The sequence below is a fragment of the Mobula birostris genome, chromosome 15, assembly GCF_030028105.1.
Source record: "Mobula birostris isolate sMobBir1 chromosome 15, sMobBir1.hap1, whole genome shotgun sequence".
Classification (NCBI taxonomy): Eukaryota; Metazoa; Chordata; class Chondrichthyes; order Myliobatiformes; family Myliobatidae; genus Mobula; species Mobula birostris.
In genome coordinates this window covers 25,297,115-25,322,426 of record NC_092384.1, presented here as the reverse complement: position 1 = coordinate 25,322,426, position 25,312 = coordinate 25,297,115, and the positions used below count along the sequence as shown (strand labels likewise).

At 47.4% G+C, this 25,312-nt stretch overlaps 1 protein-coding gene across 2 annotated transcripts; it reads right to left on the bottom strand.

Moving 5' to 3' along the window:
- Positions 1 to 8,626: 8,626 nt before the first annotated feature.
- On the bottom strand, positions 8,627 to 24,448 carry LOC140210489 (U6 snRNA phosphodiesterase 1-like). 2 transcript variants are annotated; one of them, XM_072279478.1, is made up of 4 exons: positions 24,304 to 24,448; positions 23,923 to 24,074; positions 9,676 to 9,741; positions 8,627 to 8,903 (listed from the first exon to the last, which is right to left on the bottom strand). In XM_072279478.1, the coding sequence occupies exons 1-4, from the start codon at positions 24,414 to 24,416 to the stop codon at positions 8,812 to 8,814; spliced, it is 423 nt and encodes a 140-aa protein (XP_072135579.1). In that variant the 5' UTR covers positions 24,417 to 24,448; the 3' UTR covers positions 8,627 to 8,811. The 2 variants fall into 2 exon arrangements, with proteins under 2 accessions (XP_072135579.1, XP_072135581.1); XM_072279480.1 differs by lacking the exons at positions 23,923 to 24,074; positions 24,304 to 24,448 and adding an exon at positions 9,837 to 10,107.
- Positions 24,449 to 25,312: the final 864 nt, after the last annotated feature.

Sequence of the window (25,312 nt, the reverse complement as noted above, 5' to 3'; positions counted from 1 at the left end):
AGCTCAATATTCTGGAGTTCTGCTGTTTTAGACATGACGGAGAGGGAGGGATTAAAGGAGCAGGGGTGGTGTTACTTGGCAGGGAAAGTGTCACAACAGTGCTCAGTCATGACAGACCGGAGAACTTGTCTCATGAGGTGTTATGGATGGAGCTGAGCATTACTGTATGACCACTTTAATGGGGCTATATTATTAACCACCCAACAGTCCACGGGATTCAGAGGAACAAATTTATAGAGAGATCACAGACTGTTGGAAGATCCATAAGGTTGTGACAGTAGGTGATTTTAACTTTCCACATACTGACTGGGAATCCCATACTGCAAAAGGACTAGATGAGATAGTGTTTATCAGATGAAGCTCAGGCAAGTTTCCTTCATCAGTATGTCGAAGTCCCAATAAGAGAACATGCGATACTGGTTCTACTATTAGGGAATGAGACAGGGCAGCTGACAGAGATTGTTTGGTAGGGGAACACTTAGCATCCAGTGACCACAATGCTCTTTCTTTCAAAGTAAATATGGAAAGAGATAGGTCTGGTCAGCTGCTTGAGATTCTAAATTAGAGAAAGGCCAAATTTGTTGGTATCAGAAAAGAGCTGGCAAGGAATGGGACCAGCTGTTTTCTGGCACGGGTGTACTTGGTATGTGGGAGGCCTTGAAAGGTGAAATGTTGAGAGTACAAAGCTTGTATGTGCCTGTCAGAATAAAAGGTAAAGATAATAAATGATGAGATCCTTGGTTTTCAGGAGATATTGAAGCCCAGATAAAGAGGAAAAAGGAGATGCTTGGGAGGTATAGGCAAATCAGAACAAGTTAAATGCTTATGGACCACAAAAAATGCAAGACAACACTTAAGAAAGAAACCAGGAAGGTTAAAAGAAGGCATGAAGTCACTGCAGCAGACAAGGTGAAGGAGAATCCCAAGGGATCCTACAGATACGTTAAGAGCAAAAGGGTTGCTAGGGACAAAATTGGTCCTGTGGAATACCAGAATGTGTGATGCCAAAACAGATGGGGGAGACCTTAAATGAGTTCTTTGCATCAGTATTTACTTGGAAATGGATATAGTGTCTTTAGAAGTGAGGCAAAGCAGCATCAAATACATGGGAAAGCAAAAGAGAATCTGCAGATTCTGGAAATCCAAGCAACATACAGAAAATGCCGGAGGAACTCAGCAGGCCAGGCAGCATCTATGGAAAAGAGCATAGTTGATGTTTTGGGCCAAGACCCTTCATCAGAACTGGAGAAAAAAAGATGAGGAGTCAGAGTTAGAAGGTTGGGAGAGGAGAGAAAGAAACACAAGGAGATAGGTGAAACTGAGAGGGGACTGAGCTAGAGAGCTGGGAAGTTGATTAGTGAAAGAGATACAGGGCTGGTGAAGCGAGAATCTGATAGGACAGGACAGAAGACCATGGGAGAAAACAAAGGTGGAGGAGCACCAGAGAGAGGTGATGGGCAAGAAAGGAGAAAGGGTGAGAGAGGGAAAGGGGAATAATAGGGAATGGTGAAGGGGCAGGGGAGGGGTGGTGGTGGTATAACTGGAAGCTCAAGAAATCAATGTTCATGCCATCAGGTTGGAGGCTACCCAGACAGAGGAGGCCATGGATGGACATATCGGAATGGGAATGGGAAGTGGAATTAAAATGGGTGGCCAGTGGGAGATCCTGCTCTTACCGGCAGATGCAGCGTAGGAACTTGGCACCTCACCTGGAAGGACTGTGTGGGGCACTGAATGGTAGTGAGGGAGGAGGTGTAGGGGCAGGTGTAGCACTTGTTCCACTTGCAAGGATAAGTCCCAGGAGGGAGACGAGTGGGGAGGGATGAATGGACAAGGGAGCAATCCCTGCGGAGAGCAGAAAGTCGAGGGAGGGAAAAATGTGCTTGGTGGTGGGATCCCGGTGGAGATGGCAGAGTGACAGAATTACATGTTCGATGCAGAGGCTGGTTGGGTGGCAGGAGAGAACAAGAGGAACCCCATCCCTGGCAGGGTGGTGGGAGGCTGGAGTGAAGGCAGACGTGCATGAAATGGAAACGATGCAGTTGAGGGCAGCATTGATGGTAGACACTGTACAGATTACAGAGGAGGAAATGTTTGCTACCCTGAGGCCAATCAGGGAGGAAAAGTTCCCTGGGCCTGACAAAGTGCTCCCTCAGACCTTACAGGAGGCAAGTGCAGAAATTCCAGGGCCCTAGCAGGGATATTTAAAACATCTAGTGACAGATGAGGTACCAGCGGATTGGAGGATAGCCAATGTTACTCAGCTTTTCTAAAAAGGGCTCTAAACAGAAACCAGGAAATTATAGGCTGGTGAGTCTGACATCAGTTGTGGGAAAGTTATTAGAACGTATTCCAAGGGACCAGATATGGACTGATTAATGATAGTTAGCATAGCTTCATGTGTGATAGGTCATTTCTAACCCAATCTGTAGAGTTCTTCAAGCAAATTACCTGGAAAGTGGAGAAGGGCTAGGAACATTGTCTACATGGGCTTTAGTGAGACATTGGACAAGGTCCCACATGGGAGGCCGGTCAAGAAGGTTCAGTTGCTCAGCATTCAGGATGAGATGGTAAATGGGATTAGACATTGGCTTTGTAGGAGAGGTCAGAGAGTGGTGGCAAAGGCTGGCCTTTCTGACTTCAGGCCTATGGCTAGTGTTGTGCTGCAGCGATTGCTGCTGGGTCCTTTGTTCTTGGTCGTCTATATCATTGATCTGGATGATAATGAGGTAAACTGGATCAGCAAATTTGTGGATGACACCAAGACTGGGGGTGCAGTGGACAGCAATGAAGAAAATCATGGCTTGCATCAGCTGGAAAAAGGGCTAAAAATGGCAGATGGAATTTAATGCAGACAAGTGGCAGGTTTTGCAGTTCAGTAGGATCAACCAGGGTAGGTCATACACAGTGAACGGTAGGGCACTGAGGAGTGTGGTAGAACAAAGGGATCTGGGAATACAGGTACATAATTCACTGACTGTGTTATCACGGGTAGATAGGGCATAAAGAAAGCTTTTGGCACATTGGCCTTTATAAATCAATGTATTGAGTACAGGGGATGGGATGTAATGCTGAAGTTAGAGGAAAAGGTGGCGGTGCGACGCAGCCTCTCCGGTGAAATGATATCGTATTTGTTAAACAGGGGCCATGCACAATCCTGATTTGATGGAGACAGACGTGAGAAGCATGGAGGAACATCTGGAGAAACTTCTGAAATGCCCGTTTGCTGCCGCTGCTACTGTGCAATCGAGAATCTCCAGAGGGAAGGCCCCAAGTCCTCGGCTTTGCCTGTTGCTGGCTCCAGGGTTTGGGTCAAAGCGCTTGGCAGAGATGGTGCTCGGTGCTCGGTGTCAGAGGGCTGGTTGGAGGTTCGAAGTTTTCGGACGGACTGAGAGTCCGACTGTGGTCAGGTGCTTCCAGGATGCTGCATTGGCAAGTTTGCAGTGCTGGAAGCTCATGGCAGGGAGAGTTTCTCCCTTCTACCGTCTGTGTGATATGATGGGACTTTCGAGAGACTTTGAGACTTTTTTTTACCGTGCCCATGGTCTGTTCTTTATTAAATTACGGTATTGCTTGCACTGTTGTAACTATATGTTATAATTATGTGGTGTTTGTCAATCTTTCAGTCTTGGTCTGTCTTGTGTTTCTGTGATATCACACTGGAAGAACATTGTATCATTTCTTAACGCATGCATTACTAAATGACAATAAAAGAGGACTGCGTGTTCTCATAATCTAATCTAATCTATAAAACGTTGGTGAGGCCTAATTTGGAGTATTGTGTGCAATTTTGGTCACCTACCTACAGAAAAGATGTAAACATGTTTGAAAAAGTGCAGTGAAAATTTACAAGGATGTTGCCAGGTCTGGAGGACCTGAGTTATAAGGAAAGATTGTATAGGTTAGGATTGTATTCTTTAGAAAGTAGACAATTAAGAGGAGATTTGATAGAGGTATACAATATTATCGATAGGGTAAATGCAAGGAGGTTTTTTCCACTGAGGTTGGATGGGACGATAACCAGAGGTTATGGCCTAAGGGTGAAAGGTGAGAAGTTTAAGGGGAAGATGAGGGGAAACTTCTTCACTCAGACGGTTGTAAGAGTGTGAAATGAGCTGCAATTTCAATGGTTAAGAGAAGTTCAGATAGCTACATCAGTAGTAGGGGTTTGGAAGGTTATGGTCCCAGTGAAGGACGTTGGGAATGGGCCATTTACAGCATGGACTAGATGGACCAAAGGGCTGTTTCTGTGCTGTATACTTCTCTATGATTCTGTGACTTTACTTTGAATTTTAAAGTTATGTAAAAATTTAACTCAGCTGTGATGGAAAACCAGTAACACCTTTCCAAGTTAGCTGGATGTGCTACTTGAAGGAGAGAGTGAGACTGTGAATGGTGTTTTTCACATGTCCCCGCTGACTTTGTTCTTCCTGGTAGTGGAGGTCACAGGTTCGTCGGGAGCTGACAGGGTACGGGAGGTGAGAAACGATAGTGCATCTTGTAGGCTGCATGTTCTGCAGACACTCTACTGAGCTTAACGTGTCGGGTGTGGCTCCAGAAAACACCCCGATCTGTCATCTCAATCACTGCTTGCCTGGGCAGCAATGGAGAAGCATTTTCCAGTGAAGATGTACAGGAGGAAGCCACCAGTTTAGGGTGGACGGCACTGGATGGATTTGAAAATAACAAAATGCCTGTAAAACTACTTTTCAGTCAGGACAAAATCAAAACTTACTTTTAACTCTTTGGAAAGCATTGTTCTAACTTAAAAAAATGACTTTGTAGTGTGAAACTTCACAGACTATTGGGCCCAGTGGAGTCATGCTCCCAGCCGAGCAATACCTTTATTCCCATTCTGACACAGCTTTGTAAATTCATTCTTGCATTAGAAACATAGAAAATAGGTGCTAGAGTAGGCCATTCAGCCCTTCAAGCCTGCACTGCCATTTATTATGATCATGGCTGATCATCCAACTCAGAACCCCGCCCCAGCCTTCCCTCCATACCCCCTGATCCCTGTAGCCACAAGGGCCATATCTAGCTCCCTCTTAAGTATAGCCAGTGAATTGGCCTCAACTGTTTCCTGTGGCAGAGAATTCCACCGATTCACCACTCTCTGTGTGAAGAAGTTTTTCCTAATCTCAGTCCTAAAAGGCTTCCCCTTTATCCTCAAACTGTGACCCCTCATTCTCGACTTCCCCAACATCGGGAACAATCTTCCTGCATCTAGCCTGTCCAATCCATTTAGGATTTTATACGTTGTAATAAGATCGCCCCTCAATCTTCTAAATTCCAGTGAGTATAAGCCTAGTCGATCCAGTCTTTCATCATATGAAAGTTCTGCCGTCCCAGGAATCAATCTGGTGAACCTTCTTTGTACTCCCTCTATGGCAAGAATGTCTTTGCTCAGATTAGGGGACCAAAACTGCACACAATACTCTAGGTGTGGTCTCACCAAGGCCTTGTACAACTGCAGTAGTACCTCCCTGCTCCTGTACTCCAATCCTCTTGCTACGAATGCCAGCATACCATTTGCCTTTTTCACCGCCTGGTGTGCCTGCATGCCCACTTTCAATGACTGGTGTATAATGACACCCAGGTGTCGTTGCACCTCCCCTTTTCCTAATCGGCCACCATTCAGATAATAATCTGTTTTCCTGTTTTTGCCACCAAAGTGGATAACCTCACATTTATCCACATTAAATTGCATCTGCCATGAATTTGCCCACTAACCTAACCTATCCAAGTCACCCTGCATCCTTTTAGCATCCTCCTCACAGCTAACACTGCCGCCCAGCTTCGTGTCATCTGCAAACTTGGAGATGCTGCATTTAATTCCCTCATCTAAGTCATTGATATATATTGTAAACAACTGGGGTCCCAGCACTGAGCCTTGCGGTACCCCACTAGTCACTCCCCGCCATTCTGAAAAGGTCCTGTTTATTCCCACCCTTTGCTTCCTGCCTGCCAACCAATTCTCTATCCACATCAATACCATACCCCCAATACCGTGTGCTTTAAGTTTGCACACTAATCTCCTGTGTGGGACCTTGTCAAAATCCTTTTGAAAATCCAAATATACCACATGCACTGGTTCTCCCCTATCCACTCTACTAGTTACATCCTCAAAAAATTCTATGAGATTCGTCAGACATGATTTTCCTTTCACAAATCCATGCTGACTTTGTCCAATGATTTCACCGTTTTCCAAATGTGCTGTTATCACATCTTGGATAACTGACTCTAGTGTTTTCCCCACCACCGATGTTAGGCTAAACGGTCTATAATTCCCTGGTTTCTCTCTCCCTCCATTTTTTAAAAAGCAGGGTTACATTAGCTACCCTCCAATCCTCAGGAACTAGTCCAGAATCTAAAGAGTTTTGAAAAGTTATCACTAATGCATCCAGTATTTCTTGGGCTACTTCCTTAAGCAGTCTGGGATGCAGACCATCAGGCTCTGGGGATTTATCTGCCTTTAATCCCTTCAATTTACCTAACACCACTTCCCTACTAACATATATTTCCCTCAGTGCCTCCATCTCACTAGACCCTCTGTCTCCTACTATTTCCGAAAGATTATTTATGTCTTCCTTAGTGAAGACAGAACCAAAGTAGTTATTCAACTGATCTGCCATGTCCTTGTTCCCCATAATCAATTCACCTGTTTCTGTCTGTAAGGGACCTACATTTGTCTTAACCAATCTTTTTCTTTTCACATATCTATAAAAGCTTTTACAGACAATTTTTATGTTCCCTGCCAGTTTTCTCTCATAATCTACTTTCCCTTTCCTAATTAAGCCCTTTGTCCTCCCCTGCTGGACTCTGAATTTCTCCCAGTCCTCAGGTGAGCCGCTTTTTCTGGCTAATTTGTATGTTTCTTCTTTGGAATTGATACTATCCCTAATTTCCCTTGTCAGCCACAGGTGCACTACCTTCCCTGATTTATTCTTTTGCCAAACTGGGATGAACAATTGTTGTAGTTCATCCATGCGATCTTTAAATTCTTTGCATTGCATATCCATCATCAACCTTTAAAGTGTCATTTGCCAGTCTATCCTAGATAATTCACGCCTCATACCTTCAAAGTTACCCCTCTTTAAGTTCAGAACCTTTGTTTCTGAATTATCTATGTTACTCTCCATTTTAATGAAGAATTCCACCATATTATGGTCACTCTTACCCAAGGGGCCTCGCACGACAAGATTGCTAATTAACCCTTCCTCATTGCTCAAAACCCAGTCTAGAATAACCTGCTCTCTAGTTGGTTCCTCAACATGTTGGTTCAAAAAACCATCCCACATACATTCCAAGAAATCCTCTTCCTCAGCACCCTTACCAATTTGGTTCACCCAATCTATATGTAGATTGAAGTCACCCACTATAACTGCTGTTCCTTTATTGCACGCGTTTCTAATTTCCTGTTTAATACCATCCCCAACCTCACTACTACTGTTAGGTGGCCTCATACACAACTCCCACCAGCGTTTTCTGCCCCTTAGTGTTATACAGCTCTACCCATGTTGACTCCACATCCTCCCGGCTAATGTCCTTCCTTTATATTGCGTTAATCTCCTCTCTAACCAGCAATGCTACCCCAGCTCCTTTTCTTTCATGTCCATTTCTCCTGAATATTGAATATCCCTGAATGTTGAGCTCCCATCGCTGGTCACCCTGGAGCCATGTCTCTGTGATCCCAACTATATCATATTCATTAATAACAAACTGCACTTTTAATTCATCCACCTTGTTATGAATGCTTCTTGCATTGACACACAAAGCCTTCAGGCTTGCTTTTACAACACTCTTAGTCCTTATACAATATGTTGACAAGTGGCCCTTTCTGATTTTTGCCCTGGATTTGCTGGCCTGCCACTTTTACTTTTCACCTTACTACTTTTTGCTTCTACCCTCATTTTACACCCCTCTGTCTCTCTGCACTTGTTCCCATCCCCCTGTTGTGAACTAACCTCTTCTCTCTCACTTTAATTTGATTCCCACCCCGCAACCATTCTCGTTTAAAGTCACCTCAGTAGCCCTCGCAAATCTCCCCGCCAGGATATTGGTCCCCCTAGGATTAAAGTGTAGCCCATCCTTTTTGTACAGGTCACACCTGAGCCAAAAGAGGTCCCAATGATCCAAAAACTTGAATCCCTGCCTCCTGCTCCAATCATTCAGCCAAGGCATTTATCCTCCACCTCATTGCATTCCTACTCTCACTGTCGCGTAGCACAGGCAGTAATCCCGAGATTACTACCTTTGCAGTCCTTTTTCTCAACTCCCTTCCCACCTCCCTACATTCTCCCTTCAGGACCTCTTCCCTTTTCCTACCAATATCATTGGTACCTATATGTACCACGACCTCTGGCTCCTCACCCTCCCACTTCAGGATAGCTTGGCCCGATCTGAAACATCCCGGTCTTCCCTTTGATTCTCCTGCCGCTGGACTCCATTCAACATTTACAACCTTTCACACAAGTTGTGATTTTAATTATCTCAGTGTCTGGCTGGTAAAACGTTATCCCGGCGCCGCTGCACGAGGGTACCGGATCTTCCGTGAGTTTCATGTTTAACCCTGTCATAGCCCTGTTGCTCTCATTCCCCGAGAAACAATAACAAAATCGCGGTGTATTTTTTCCATAGTATTTTAATCAGATGCAGCTCAATTCATCCAGAACAAAGTACAAAAGAGAAATTATTAACATTCTTGATTGTAACCCCCCCCCCCGCCCCCGTGAAAAATCATACAAAAGATCTATTGTAGCAGCCGACGTTACAAAGCAAGGCGTGTTGCTTGGTCCCGGGTGACCACCGTCACTGACAGCAGCTGCACTTGTCACCTTGTCCTTTGCACACGCAGCCCTGGGCACACTTGCTGCAGCCGACGGGGCAACAGGCGCAGCAGCCTAGACGAAAGGAAGGAAGGAATGAGATCAGCTTGCAACAGGCTACCGACACGGACACCTGGGACAAGTTGCAGGCTCTAACGTTACATTACTAACAAGCAGTTGCCATGGTGATGGTGGCGAGGGGTGTTCGGAGTCGGCTCGCAAGAAAACAGGGATAACTCGCCACATGTGGCGGTGTTACTGTGGGGAAAAGTACTAGTTGGACAAGGGGAATGTGAAAAAAAAATAAATGGCACAGCAGCAAACCAGGAAGCCCTCCAGCAACCGGGTTCCCACCTGACCTCAGGTGCTGCCCGCGTGGAGTTTGCACGTTCTCCCTGCGAGAACTCCGATGGGTTTCCTCCGGCTGCTCTGGTCTCGTTTCACACCGCAAAGAAGCGAGTTTGGGGGTTAGCTGTAAACACAAGATATTCTGCAGATGCTGGAAACCCAGAGCAACACATATGAAATGCTGAAGGGACCCAGCAAGGCAGGCGGCGTCTATTGAGGGGGATAAATAGCCGACGTTTTGGGCCGAGACGCGTCAAGAGGTTAAGTGACCACTGCCATTCGTTCATAAATAAAATAAAGCAGGTAAGCGGCGAAAGAATCGGGTGGAAGTTAATAGCACGCGAGCTTGACAATGTTTTGGCGGTAAGGAGGGGGTAATACTCTGATAGCAGACGGGATCGACTCAGTGAGCCAAACGGTCGTTGTATGTAATAAACAAACTAGTCCTCCTCCCCCCCGTAAAGGTTTTAAAGCCAGCCTCTAAATTCTGTATACTCACTCTTCTTACACGAGGTGCATTTGCAGTTTTGGCACTTGCAGTTGTCTCCGCAGCTACAAGAACCGCCTGTTCAATTCAAGGGAGAACAGAATTACTTTAAAACATTCCGTTGGACATTAGAAGTGGAGTCCAAGCCCTGCACGCTGATTCCCGCAACTTACTCTGGTTACACGTGCATGGGGTGTCAGACATCCTTAACGCTTTCCTCCGTCTTCCCCGCTTCTCAGGTAGTTCGCTTCTATTCCCTCGGAATTGCTGAATGTGCTCAGGGTTGGAGACATCATACTTATAGAGCAGCGATCGAGATCGAGTGCAAACGCGGGAGGAGTGGGGCGGTGCGCAAGTCTCGGCGCTGAGTGCAAATCGGGGCAAGCTGCCAGGGACGGACTGGATCGTGTGTTCCCGGCACTGATTCATTACGGGGTGATGGGACACACGTTAATTCACACACAGTGACCCCCTCCCCCGTCCCCGGCCCCGCAGCCACTGTAGCTGTCGATAGCGGGGTTTAAGTAAAGATAAACCCACCACACGCACAGTATCGTCCTGCCAGCCCAGGGACTGATCCGTGATTAGACAGGAGGTGACGGGAGACGGAAATTTTCCACTTGCTCTAAATATCCCGGCAAAAAGTGTTCGGAGACTCTCAACAGCGTCCGTGGAATGTTGCGAACTTTAACATTACTTTAACAACCTGTACGTTAATGTATACATAATGTATAGTAAAGTGTTGGGCGGGAAATCGTGGCTCATTCAAAACCAGGTAGCTGACCCCAGAGCATCTCTCAACCGCGGGGAAGCTCCTCAAATAACGGCCGGATGCCCCATATTAGTGACAACGGTACAGAGCGTTTAAAATGCGCGAAATTAATCAAATGACACTAGCGCCTCGCGTTGTGTTTATTATTAGATGTATATTGTGAATAAAACTCAGCTTTGAAAAACAACTGTGGTGGCAGCGGGGCCAAGGTTCAGGAGGCGGGCCAATCTCCGGAAATACTGCACACGGTGTTGTGTGCACTACGAGTAGACCGACGTCTCAGGCTGAGCGCAGTCAGAAACTCCCTGTCACCACGGCGGCGGATTTTCACACCGCCCGGTTGCGTAGCCTGTGGCTCATTTGCTTTTGCTTTCGCGGCCGGGAGGCAGTGTTTTTGAACACGGCGTGTCAGACTCGAACACCAGGCAGCGTCTGGATTTCACAACTGAAGGGGGACGCGATGTGCAGAATTGTGAATGAAATGAGTGCAAATGGTTTGCAAAGGGCTCGAAGCTCACAAGACAAACACGGCGGCGGCGGAGACAGGGCTTTTGTGAAAATTTATTTTGCCAGTCTACAATTCTTAACACACTGTCCCTTGTGCAACCGGGAAACAGGCAAAAATTGACAAACCTACTGAAAGTCTGAATTGCAAACAGATATTGGAATCACTTGGGTCAGGATGTAAGAATGGAGGGAGGGAGGAAGGGGGAGAGAGAGGGAGGGAGAGAGAGTTGATAAATATATGGTATGTATGTTTGTAACGTACAGATTAATAAAAGATGATCAGTCATCCGCAACATGTGGGCACTCTTTCCGTACGTTGTTCAACATGTCGCTCCACTTTTACCCGGTGAATTATTTCATTCAAGCCAGTAAGAAAGAAATATGAGCTGGAGTTACCGCCCCTCCCCATCCCCACACTCCCCGTGTCCGCTCCGCCATTTAACAAAATCATGGCTGAGTTCTGCCGTGAGGGACTGGACCAGTGTGGAGTTCTTCCGCCACTGGAGGGAGGTGGGTGAGGAAGCCTTTTAATTGTTGTAGTCGTGTGTCACCCCAGAAGACCACATGTGTGGCAATCATCCAACTGGTTTTAAACAATGTAATAGAACACTACGTGATGCATTGACTATGAAGGGAAGAATGAAAGGCATCACATGGTTTCTTATAACTTTATTATGAATAAAATTTAATTTTAATATAAAAGCATCATTTTCCTGTTCGTTCCTCACATCCCTTGATTTTGCAGTACTCCATAAATCCAGCAACAAGAATATTTCGATGTTCTGAGACAAAAACAGTAAAAACATCGCCCTTTCATCAATTTAAAACCACTCCCTTATTTCACAGACACTAGACTGCTGATGCTGTAAAACTGGAGAGACTTACGAAATTACAGGTGGCACTTCGCGGGTCAGGCAGCATCTACGGTTTTGAATCGAGACCTCCATCAGAAATGGAAAGAGGGGAGATAGGTATCACACCATAAGAAACTGGGAGGTAGTAGGAGTAAGTGACAAAGGACTGAAGATGGTGTCTGTTAGGAAAAGACAGTTGACCTTGCAGTAAAGGGAAGGAGGTGATGGGGGGAAGCGGAGGAAGGAATGTGTGAGTGATGGATGGATCGGGAGGACAGGGGAGGAGAAAGAGAAGGAGTGATGACATCGATGTTGTGATTGTACTTTGGGATGATACAAAAGGAAAACAGAACATAATTTTCCGGCTCTATTCTGCCTTTCCGACTGAGTGAGTGATTCTGATTTTCCGACCGTGAGCGAGTGGCTCTGGTCTGGCTTTCAGGCCGCGATTATAGTGTCACCTGCTGTTCGAAACCCCATATTACACGATCAAAAATAAATTATCAACTGAAAATATCATAGAAGTGTACAGCACAGAAACAGGCCCTTTCAGTCTACCTCGCTGTGCTGACCACAATGTATACCGATACTAATCCCACTTATCCACATTAGGGCTCGACCCCTCTAAGCCGTTTCAAGTCCGAATACTGTACCTTTTAAATATTGCAAATGTCATCTCTCTCCAGCACGTTGCAGACACCATCTTCCGTGTAAGGAAAACTTCCTGCACAAAACTCCTTTAACCCCCCCCCCCATTTAAAACTTGTTCCCTCCAGTTCTGGGGCGAAAGCGCCTTGTTAAAGAGAGAGATCAGAGGAGAATGGCCAGACTGGATCAAGTTGACAGGAAGGCGACAGTAACTGAAATAACCACACGTTACAACAGTAGTGTGCAGAAGAACATCTCTGAACGCACGACACGGAGAACTTTGAAGTGGATGAGCTACAGCAGCAGAAGACCGCGGACATACACGCAGCGTATGTTAGATTTGTTAGATAGAGGAGGCACCTAATGAAGTGAGTGGCCTTTGTTTACTACGTAAGCTTCATGCGAGCAAGGAATTTCATTGCACCCCGGGTGTATTTGACAATATACTGACTATGTATTTTTCCTCAGTTCCAGTGCTGTATCTTTTTGGGTTCTTCTCAACTGGTTTCCAAAGCTGAGTATGGCTGCCACTCATTTAAGCATGGAACTTCAAGTAAACATAACCTTTATTTCTGGCAAATAAATTACACATATGTGACGCAAACAATGCAACAGGATATAACGCCTTCAAATAACAAATCTCGTGCCGTACTCTTACTGAATGTCCGGCTGCTTACTGAATGTCTTTAATTTCACTGAGCAATAATCGCGCTCTCGACCCGAGTGTCCCGGGACAAAGGCTAATATCTATCCTGTCCATGCGCCTCAATATAAACCTTGTCCATAATTTTAAAATTACAAGAATAAACAGTTCAATGCCTTTTAATACTTTACATTCGCAGTCAATGTTTTCTGTACTGTTCTATTACCGTACATCAATAGCATTTCTGCCCCTCGTGTGGGCGGTTCATCACCCAACCAATCAATAGGTACATTTAATGTCAGAGAAGTATGGTCAATCCTTTTCATACTGTTCTAACACTGCTGCCACTCAAGGCTTTTATATTAAATACTGTACTGCAGTAATTGAGGGGAGAAGAATCCTACGCTGTGGTCCTTCCTAATCGAACCCTTGCGGTGGCTGCAGCAAGCTCCTGTGCGCCCCTCACTCCGTAACCCTGGCAGCCTGGAATGTGCCAGTCGGCAGCAAACTTCCACGGACATCTCGATGAGCTGCTAGACCAAGTTTCGGGCCGATCACAGAGCGTCTTTCACCGAGTTGATCTGCCAGCAGCACCCGATGTTCGTCCCAGGGCGCAGCCCGCGGATCGGAGTCCTCAGTCACGGGACGAAACGCGACACAAGTCCTTCCATCCTCCTCCCCGCCTGCTTCGCAAACCCACAGCGTGCGAGGAGGTGAGCCACTGTTTTGGCCCGATTTATACTTCCGCTCAACGCCTCGCCGTGTACTGCGTCGCCGCCCCCTACACGACAGCCTGTGTTTCTGCGACGCGCGCCTCTCCCAAAATGTAACCGCGCGTCGCGGCAACGCAGACTGCAACAACTGTGACTGGTCGGCTTGGTAGCATCGCCTGTCAGCCTGCGCTGCAATAGCTTCCCATTGGGCGACTGAAGGGCAGGGAGGGGACTCTGGCTGCAATGCTTCCATAAAGATTTACAAACCTCCGAAATTATGGAGGACACATTTCGCTTTTACGAAAAAAGACGCTCGCGTCTTGTTTACCCCGGGCAAGACTACCATGACCATGAAGCTTCGCGCGTGCAGGTGACTGCGCATGCGTGAGGTGTGCACATTGCAGAGAGATGCGGAGACACCAACGCACAAGTATAAATGCTCCCAACGCGCGTGGGCCGCTTACGTGGCCGGTTGTGCGGTGGCTGGTGGTTGTGGAAAGAGAGAGTCGGGTTGTGACGGGAAAATGGCAGAGAGAGGGAGAGAAGGGAAGCTCCTTTCTTTAAAAAAGGAGGACATCTCCCTCGTCCTAGAATGAAAAGCCTCATCCTGAGAGCAGATGCGGCGGAGACGGAGGAATTGCGAGAAGCGGATGGCGTTTTTGCAAGAGACAGGGTGAGAAGAGGAATAGTCCAGATAGCTGTGAGAGTCAGTAGGCTTAGAGTAGACATCAGTGGAAGGGGCTTCCCTTCCTCCACTATCAACTCTGCTCTTAAACGCATCTCCCCCATTTCACGTACATCTGCTCTCGCTCCATCCTCCCGCCACCCCACTAGGAATAGGGTTCTCCTGGTCCTCACCTACCACCCCACCAGCCTCCGGGTCCAACATATTATTCTCTGTAACTTCCGCCACCTCCAACGGGATCCCACCACTGAGCACATCTTTCCCTCCCCCCCCCCCCCCGCATTCCGCAGGGATCGCTCCCTACGCAACTCTCTTGTCCATTCGTCCCCCCCCATCCCTCCCCACTGATCTCCCTCCTGGCACTTATCCGTGTAAGCAGAACAACTGCTACACATGCCCTTACACTTCCTCCCTTACCACCATTCAGGGCCCCAAACAGTCCTTCCAGGTGAGGCAACACTTCACCTGTGAGTCGACTGGGGTGATATACTGCGTCCGGTGCTCCCGATGTGGCCTTTTATATATTGGCAAGACCCGACGCAGACTGGGAGACCGCTTTGCTGAACATCTACTCTCTGTCCACCAGAGAAAGCAGGATCTCCCAGTGGCCACACATTTTAATTCCACATCCCATTCCCATTCTGACATGTCAATCCACGGCCTCCTCTACTGTAAAGATGAAGCCACACTCAGGTTGGAGGAACAACACCTTATATTCCGTCTGGGTAGCCTCCAACCTGATGGCATGAACATCGACTTCTCTAACTTCCGCTAAGGTCCCACCTTCCCCTCGTACCCCATCTGTTACTTATTTTTATGCACAGATTCTTTCTCTCACTCTCCTTTTTCTCCCTCTGTCCCTCTGAATATACCTCTTGCCCATCCTCTGGGTCCCCCCCCCTTTCTTTCTTCCAGGACCTCCTGTCCCATGATCCTCTCGTATCCCCTTTTCCCAATCACCTGTCCAGCTCTTGGCTCCATCCCTCCCCCTCCTGTCTTCTCCTATCATTTTGGATCTCCCCCTCCCCCTCCAGCTTTCAAATCCCTTACTCACTCTTCCTTCAGTTAGTCCTGACGAAGGGTCTCGGCCTGAAACGTCGACTGTACCTCTTCCTACAGATGCTGCCTGGCCTGCTGCGTTCACCAGCAACTTTGATGTGTGTTGCTTGAATTTCCAGCATCTGCAGAATTCCTGTTGTTTGTGGAAAGAGAGAGTCGGGTTGTGACGGGAAAATGGCAGAGAGAGGGAACATCAAGGAAAGAGCCAAGCTGTTGAAGGAAGTTTTTGGTGAGAGTGGAAGTGAACTACAGATGGAGGTCAGCGGGAAAGAGGAATGGAATGGAAAGAGGAAGAACAGAAAGCAGAGCTACGGGATATCAAACTCTGAGGAGTCAGCGGATGATCAAAGCAGGACAGCAAAACAATGGAAAGAAGATGAAATTAAAACAATTATAAAACTCAGTGAAGACGGGACATCACTTGGTGATTGGAACCCAATTCGTTTGACGAAGATGCTCAACAAAATTATAGGCGAGATTAAAGGAGCAAAGATTTTACGAAATGGATCGCTATTAGTGATTTGTCGGGATAGTTCTCAGCAAGGTAAAGTGATAAGATCATGTAAAATAGACGGTAAAGAAGTACAATGCTCAATACCCAACAATAGAAAGTGGACTAGAGGAGTTATTTTGGGGATACCAACAAAAGTTACTATGGATGGGATTAAACAGAACATAAAAGGAGCAAAAATTATTGAGGCCAAACGTTTGAAAGTTACAACAAAACGGGAAAAAGTGTGATAGCTTATCGGTAATGATTATCTTTGATGAAGAGAGATTGCCGACTACCGTTTACTGAGGGTATATGTGTTATACGGTTAGAATATATATACCACCGCCTTTAAGATGCTATAAATGTCAGAAATTTGGGCACATTGCGGCGGTCTGCAGAGGGAAACAAAGATGTGGGAGATGCACTGGAAAACATGAATATGGGAAACGTGAAGCAGGAGCAAGGCTGAAATGCTGCAATTGTGGCGAGGAACACAGCGCAGCTTATCGAGGGTGCATTTATAGCAAGAAGGCGGCTGAGATACAATATGTAAAAGTAACTCAAGGAATCAGTTATGCAGAGGCAGTGAAAGAATTTGATGAAAAAAAGGCTGTCAAGGAAACAAATACAGGGAATAATAAACTGGTGAATTGTGAGAGCTATAATATGAAAAATAAGGATAGACTATTAATGAGTAGAAAAGAGTTCGTGTTTTTATGGTGGAAGCAATCAAGCAAACGACCTGAGAATATTAAAATTATCGTCAAGTCTGCAGTAAAGTATCTTGGTATTAAAGGAATTAGGTGGGAAGAAGTCAGAGAAACGCTGAATGGAGGATCCAACAGTTCACAGGCAGGGGAGATGGAATCTTAATGGCAGTATATTTATCGTAAATGGACAAGAATTTAAGAAGTGTTTCATAATTTAAGGAAAATCCTCAGATTTTATGGTTGAAGCCCAGGGTAAATATGCAGAGCTCCAACAACAAATAAGTACCCGACAAGAACAACAGTGAGTTGGAAAGAGATTGGAAAACGGAGGAAATTATTACAAGGATACAAAAGGAAAAGGAATTTGTTGCAAAGTGAATTATCTACATTCAGATTATAAAATGAAAACATGGAAGCAAATGAAGTAGAACTCTGAGGTCTCAGTAAACAATTGCAGGCTACAATCCAAGAGAAGAAAACATGAAAAAGCAGATAGACTTGGAAAAACTGCAATTTTAAAAGTATAACATGCGATAATTACTATTCTTTAACAAGACTATTTTAGTCTTACAAGTGATGGAGATGAAATCAATGTAATTGAGGTAATGGAAATACGCAAAAACATGTGACTGGGCATATTACGATCAAGGAATGGGTCTGTAGCCCAGATATTGAACTTTTTGCTGTCGGACTCTGGCCATATTATTTGCCAAGTGAAATCTCGTGTGCAATTGTGGTTGTTGTGTACATCCCTCCCTCTGTCAACCTGACGTCGGAGTGTAACAGCATTTACACCGTCATAGCCAGACTACAAACCCAGCACCCGAGTGCCCTCATTACCATCTCGGGTGACTTCAACCAGGTTACCATGGCTAGAACACTGCCCAACTTCACGCAGTATGTGAGCTGTACAACCAGAGGGGCGAGGACTCTGGATTTGATGTACACTAACGTTAAGGCTGCATACAGCTCCTCTCCCCTCCCCCCGTTGGGAAGGTCAGATCACAACTCGGTGCATCTAAAACCCTGCTAGGTGCCTCTGGTGAAGAGTAAACCTGCAACCTCGAGGACAGTGAGAAAATGGTCAGAGGAGGCTTATGAGGCACTCCAGGGTTGTTTTGACGCGACAGACTGGCAGGCACTCTGTGAGCCACATGGAGAGGATATTGATGGGCTCACAGAGTGCATCACTGATTACATCAACTTCTGCGTGGACTGCAATGTTCCGACAGGAACTGTCCTTTGTTATTCAAATAACAAGCCATGGGTGACAAAGGACATTAAGGACATCCTGAACGCTAAAAAGAGGGCGTTTAGAGATGGAAATAGGGAGGAGCTGAGGGCAATACAGAGTGACCTGAAAGCCAGGATCAGGGAGGCTAAAGACAGGTACACGAGGAAGCTTGAGTGGAAACTCCAGCAGAACAACATGAGAGAGGTCTGGAGGGGGATGAGGACCATCACTGGGTTCCGGCAAACTAGCAACAGAGGAGCAGAAGGCAGTGTGGACAGGGCCAATGAACTTAACCTGTTCTTTAACAGATTTGACAGTGTGGCCCCTGCTCATCCAACACATGAGCCATCTGTTGTCGGCCCCCAAACAACACATGTTCCACTCTCCCCCCCTACCCCTCTTCACAGTCCCCCAACCTGCTCTCATGACTATACTCCTTCCCCACACGAAACCACCACGGTGGGCAGTTTCAGCTGTTCTCTACAGGTGAGAAGGCAGCTGAAACGTTTCAACTCAAGCAAGTCTGCAGGACCGGATGGTGTCAGTACCAGGGTGCTCAAAGCCTGTGCCCCTCAGCTATGTGGCGTACTTGGCCATGTATTCAACCTGAGCCTGAGGCTCCGGAGGGTTCCTGTATTGTGGAAGACATCCTGCCTCGTCCCTGTGCCAAAGACGCCGCGCCCCAGCAGCCTCAATGACTACAGACCGGTGGATTGACCTCCCACATCATGAAGACCCTGTAGAGACTTGTACTGGAGTTGCTCCAGCCTATGGTCAGGCCACACTTAGATCCCCTCCAGTTCGCCTAGCAGCCCCGACTAGGAATTGAGGATGCCATCGTCTACCTACTGAACCGTGTCTACGCCCACCTGGACAAGCCAGCGAGCACGGTGAGGGTCATGTTTTTTGACTTCTCCAGTGGGTTCAACACCATCCGCCCTGCTCTGCTGGGGGAGAAGTTGACAGCAATGCAGGTGGATGCTTCCCTGGTATCATGGATTCTTGATTACCTGACTGGCAGACCACAGTACGTGTGCTTTCAACACTGTGTGTCCAACAGAGTGATCAGCAGCACTGGGGCTCCACAGGGGACTGTCTTGTCTCCCTTTCTCTTCACCATTTACACCTCAGACTTCAACTACTGCATGGAGTCTTGTCATCTTCAGAAGTTTTCTGATGACTCTGCCATAGTTGGATGCATCAGCAAGGGAGATGAGGCTGAGTAAAGGGCTACGGTAGGAAACTTTGTCACATGGTGTGAGCAGAATTATCTGCAGCTTAATGTGAAAAAGACTAAGGAGCTGGTGGTAGACCTGAGGAGAGCTAAGGTACCGGTGACCCCTGTTTCCATCCAGGGGGTCAGTGTGGACATGGTGGAGGATTACAAATACCTGCGGACACGAATTGACGATAAACTGGACTGGTCAAAGAACACTGAGGCTGTCTACAAGAAAGGTCAGAGCCCTCTCTATTTCCTGAGGAGACTGAGGTCCTTTAACATCTGCTGGACGGTGCTGAGGATGTTCTATGAGTCTGTGGTGGCCAGTGCTATCATGTTTGCTGTTGTGTGCTGGGGCAACTGGCTGAGGGTGGCAGACACCAAAAGAATCAACAAACTCATTCGTAAGGCCAGTGATGTTGTGGGGATGGAACTGGACTCTCTCATGGTCGTGTCTGAAAAGAGGATGCTGTCTAAGTTGCATGCCATCTTGGTCAATGTCTCCCATCCACTACATAATGTACTGGTTGGGCACAGGAGTACATTCAGCCAGAATCTTATTCCACCGAGATGCAGCACAGAGCGTCATAAGAAGTCATTCCTGCCTGTGGCCATCAAACTTTACAACTCCTCCCTTGGAGGGTCAGACACCCTGAGCCAATAGGCTGGTCCTGGACTTACTTCATAATTTACTGGCATAATTTACATATTACTATTTAACTATTTATGGTTCTATTACTATTTATTATTTATGGTGCAACTGTAATGAAAACCAATTTCCCCCAGGATTAATAAAGTATGACTATGACTCTGACATAATTCGGGAAGAATAGCAGTTTGCAGCATTATCTAATGAGCGCATTAAGCAGTCACGAGGAATTGCAACTACAGAGTGATGCTAATAGAGAACTGCAGGCTGAACTAGATAGTCTAAAGTAGAGAACTCCAGGACATATTTGGTTGGAACACCACAAGTCTAGCAGGTGGCGGTAATGCACTGAAAACTGGTTGCCAACTGCCGTAAAACAAAAAAGAAGAAGAATAAGAAGCGAAGGCCACTTGCGTAGGTTATGGTGTCAGGTTAATGCAGAAGTATAAATCAGGCTTACCCGCACCACGCGTACACGTCTGCAACTTCCCGCCAGGAGTTTGAGCCACTGCACACTCACGCTGCCCACCTCATGACTCTGCTTCCGCAGGAGGGCTCAGCGAGACCCGTCTCCAATGAGGCAGAGGGAGCGCGCTGGCTGCCAGGAGTTCCAGCCGCCCACCCGGAGCTGGCAACGGCACCTCGCCGTCCACTGAGAGGGCGGCGCGCAGTGGCTGCTGGATCTGCACGGGGTTCTGCTGCTTGCGATAGAGGAGTCGCCCGGTGCCGAGGTAACCAGAGTTGTCGTGTTGCTGGTGGGGCCAGGACGTGCTGGTGGTGGGGGAGTGTCGGGGCCGGGTGTGCTGGTGGGAGGTGGTGTCGGGTCCGGGTGTGCTGGTGGTGGGGGAGTGTCGGGGCCGGGTGTGCTAGTGGGGGGTGGTGTCGGGGCCGGGTGTGCAGGTGGTGGGGGAGTATCGAGGTCTGGCCGTGCTGGTGGTGGGGAAGTGTCAGGTCCGGTTTTGCTGGTGGTGGGGGAGTGTCGGGGCCGGGTGTGTTGGTGGTGGGGGAGTGTCGGGGCCAGGTGTGCTGGTGGTGGGGAATGTTGGGGCTGGGTGTGCTGTGGTGGGGGAGTGTCGGGGCCGGGTGTGCTGGTGGTGGGGGAATGTCGGGGCCGGGTGTGCTGTGGTAGCGGGGGAGTGTCGGGGCCTGGTGTGCTGGTGGCGGGGGAGTGTCAGGGCCGGGTGTGCTGGTGGGGGGTGGTGTCTGGGCCGGGTGTGCTGGTGGTGGGGGAGTGTCGGGGCCGGGTGTGTTGGTGGTGAGGGGTGTCGGGGCCGGGTGTGCTGTGGTGGGGGAGTGTCGGGTCCGGGTGTGCTGGTGGTGGGGGAGTGTCGGGGCCGGGTGTGCTGGTGGTGGGGGAGTGTTGGGGTCTGGCCGTGCTGGTGGTGGGGAAGTGTTGGGGCCGGGTGTGCTGGTGGGGGGTGGTGTCGGGGCCGGGTGTGCTGGTGGTGGGGGAGTGTCGGGGTCTGGCCGTGCTGGTGGTGGGGAAGTGTCGGGGTTCGGCGTGGAAGGGGAGAACTGTTGCTGGTACGCTCACTAGCTGCATTGTCTTTAAAGGAGATTGGGCACATGGGAAAGCAGACGTAAAGATTATATCGAATGGTCTGTACCGATTGCTGTGTGGAAAAACTTGCCACTTGGGTCTCCGTTAAATCATTCCCCTGTATTTCTACTCCCCTGTCATGGGAGAAAGACTATCACTATTCATGTTATCTATGTCCATAATGATTTTATAAACCTCTAAAAGGTCACATCTCAGCCTTCTATACCCTGATGAGGAAAAGTGTGTGTGGCACTTCTCATCACAAGACCATACATCCAATTCATCAGGACTCCACAAGAATAATACCAAACAAAATATCAAAGTATACATGTTGGAAGATCAGGTTAAATGACCAAAATTGTTCCTAGGACACCACGTGGAAAGATGAACTAGAAAAACTCATACTCTCTGGAAAGATCAAGGGGAGCAAACCTAGAGGAAGACCTTGTACATCAAAAGCCTAGCCAGGTGGCTATACATCGAGGATATGGAAGTCATCCAAAGAACGAGGGATAGACCTGTATGGAAAACCATGGTCACCAACATCCACATCGGATGTGGTACCTCGACAGACAGACCTTTCTCCTCAAAGCATCTACTTTCAAGAAATCTGCAGTCCGACCAGAGCCATTTGTAAGGCCAGGTTGAGTGCAAGAAACTGTAGAAGTGAAAAGGAAAACAAGACTGGAAGGAGAATAAGCAAATAGAATATAAAGGGGAACCAGAGATCTACTACAAGCATGTATATCATCACTGGCAAGAGGAGAGCTTACACCAAACAGAGGTCAAGAAGGTAATCTTTGTGTGAAGATGGAAAGCATATGTGGCATATTTGAGTCTTGTGTCCTCTGTCATGGAAGTGTTAGATGACAGCATGCCGGGGAGTCTGGACCAGGAACCAATCCTGGAGGAACTGACTGGCTCCATCTATCCCAGTTTAAGATGGCACTGGGGAAGCTCAGCAAGTACTTGCTGGTGGCAAACAAAAAGAAACTAACTAATACCTTAATTATAACACTTTTTCTGGTAAACAATCACTACAAACAATAGCCTACAACTCCCTTTTCAGAGTTCAGCTTTTGAATGACCTGGTATGAACTGAAATCTTGAATTGCAGGACTGCTGTGGCGTGCTGTATACAGGCCAAACCGAGGCGGTGGGGTCCAGACCCGAAAGCGGGAAATGAGCAAATGCTTGGCCATTGCTGGAGAGGACAATGTGGCGGAACCAAGGCAATGCAGAACCTGGACCCAAGGTTATAGAGAGACCCGAGTTTTATTCAATTGAAGTGTCGGGAAAGTTTAACTGGAAAGTTTGCCTTTGGGCTAAATTAAGGCAGTGGGGCTTGGGTCCAAAAGCACATTAAAGCAGCAGTTCCTGGGTCTGAGAGCAAGGAATGACCAGAGGCTTGGACGATTTAAGCGCCGGGCCAGATGGAAAAAGTGAGGGTGTTGGGGTCGGGGGTGAGGGACGAGCTGGTTCAGCTCACAGCTCCGTGAGGCTTACTGGTCTCTGTGCTGAACTGAGTCTGTGGCTCGTTCCTGAATTGAGTGTAGTGATGCCTGGCTTCATGTCTGTGATTCACTTTCACGAACTTCAGTTCTGAATGCGACTTATTTACTTTTACTGTTTGCACGATTTGTTATTCACTGGCCATTGGCTGTTTGATGTTGCTTTTTTAATGGGTTATGTTGAGTTTCTTTGTTTTGTGGCTGGCTGTAAGGAGACCAATCTCAACGTTGTACAAGGTAAACATACCTTGCCAATAAATGTACCTTGAACTTTGACTTGAATAAAACTCCCTGAAGCGATGACGTCATGTTCTCCCTGTCCTCAATTCATCCACTTACACACATGATCCACCAGCAATAAAAGGCACCCCCCCTTTCCTGTGGCAGAGAGATCCTACCAGTGATCAAAGTCCCAAAGTGGTTCCCCAACCATGGACAGTTCTATCACTTGGCCTGCCTCAGTTCCCAGCAGGAGGTCCAGTGTCACCTGCTCTCTAGTAGGACCATTTCCACAATGTTGAAGAAAACTTTGCTGGGCACATTTAACAAATTCTGCCCTTTCTCTTTTGGTAATCCCCGTCAATATCAGGGAAGTTGAAAACAACCTACTATTGGAACATAATTATTCTTACAGCTTCTTGCATTCCCTTTACATGCTTGATCCTCTAATTGCCACTAGCCCTTGATCCTCTAATTGCCTGTTATACAATCCCACCAAAGTCATCATTCCCTTATTTCTAAGTTCCACTTACATAACTTTACTAGATGATTCTCTAAGAATATCCTCCATTAGCTTTGCTGTGGTAGACATCTTAAATCAAAATCACAGCTCCCTCTCCTCTCTTAACTCGATCATTGCAGTGGTGTGTACACCCTGGAACACTGACCTGCTCGTCCTGCCCTTCCCGCAGCATGTTTCTGTTCCAGCTAGATAGGATATACAGCCTGTTCCTGTGGCCGTACCATGAGGCTAGTCGCAATGAATTTTACCAATAATATATCAATTTGCCCGGGTAACTCACATTCCAAGTACACAAGGGTTGACCAGTTCCCTCGTTGGTGCGGAAAGCTGCGGATTCGACCATCATGTTTACTGCTGTGGTCCACATGCTCCTCCAGCTGCTCGAACATACCCGTTACACTGTCTGGTATGGGCAGTCGCTGGGGTTTCATACTGTGTACCAGCCATCATTTGAAAAATAAAGCAACTGACATTTAGAATCAACACAAACATCCCCCAACACACATTTCTGATGTTACGCTTAGTAGCTGTTAGTTTCGTGTTTCGCTTCCTTTTTGAAACAGTGGGATTGCATTTATCAGTAGAAATGCTGCGGATTGAGCGGGGGACTCTTTCGGAGTTACACAGCCACTCTGTACCCGATTAACTCAGATTTACTCACTCGGGCCCGGCAGCTCCGCCATCCCCAAGGACCCCCGGCCGCAGTAGTGATGGAGGGTGTTGTTCTTTCTGCTCCTCCTCGTCCTCGCTGCTGCTATAATTCACCAGGAACATCCCACTTCGGGTGTCCTCACTTCAGTTGCTGTGTGGCTGCCGCCGTGGCCAGCTTAAACCAGGAGACACACGCTGTATTCCGGTCGAAAACGCAGCATCGAGTAGGAGGTTCCGTATAATTGCCCTCCCCTGCTGCCCAGAATGGTTCCTGCTGTAACTTCTGCCCAGTAGTAAAAGCGATTACAGAGCTTGTTCCGATGGGGTGCCTTTTTGGTTTATGTGAACTATCTTGGTGCCTCACAACCAATGAATTAGCCTTATAGCGTGACCGATCTTATTTTGCAAATAAATAGCAACGATAGTTTTTCACTGCAATAAATGTAGATAATGCACATCCCGTCTCCCTTTTCTGATGTTGGAGGAAGACCAGTCAGGACACAGGACATTTCAAACTACAGCGGCAATAGTCTCAGTATGTTCTTCAATACTGCTGCTTCCAAAGAGAAATAGCAAAAATAAAACAATCAACGACGCAGAGAGAATTTCACGTAACCACGGCGCCTGCACTCAATGTAGGAGGCTCAATACATAAAGGTGCATTTGGATTTATATACAGTACAATCAGACACCGCCTAACGCCAAGGATGCATTCCTGGGAGGCAGAGCGCTACGTAAATCAGCGCCATGCGGACTCTGACTGTACACTGCTCCGCGTCGCCTATGTTTTCACACCCACAGGACGCAACCCAAGGCCCTGACTGGAAAGATGTACCAATGGTGATTCTGTGAAGTACCTAGGACCTAAAGGAAGGATAAGCAGATGAGATCAGTGACCATGATGTCTGACTCTAGAAACCCCAGCCGGGGGAACCATCAACCCTGTATTTCATCCCTATGGTGCACCTCAGGGATCTGTGCTTAGCCCACTGCTCTGCTGTCTCTATACCCGTGACAGT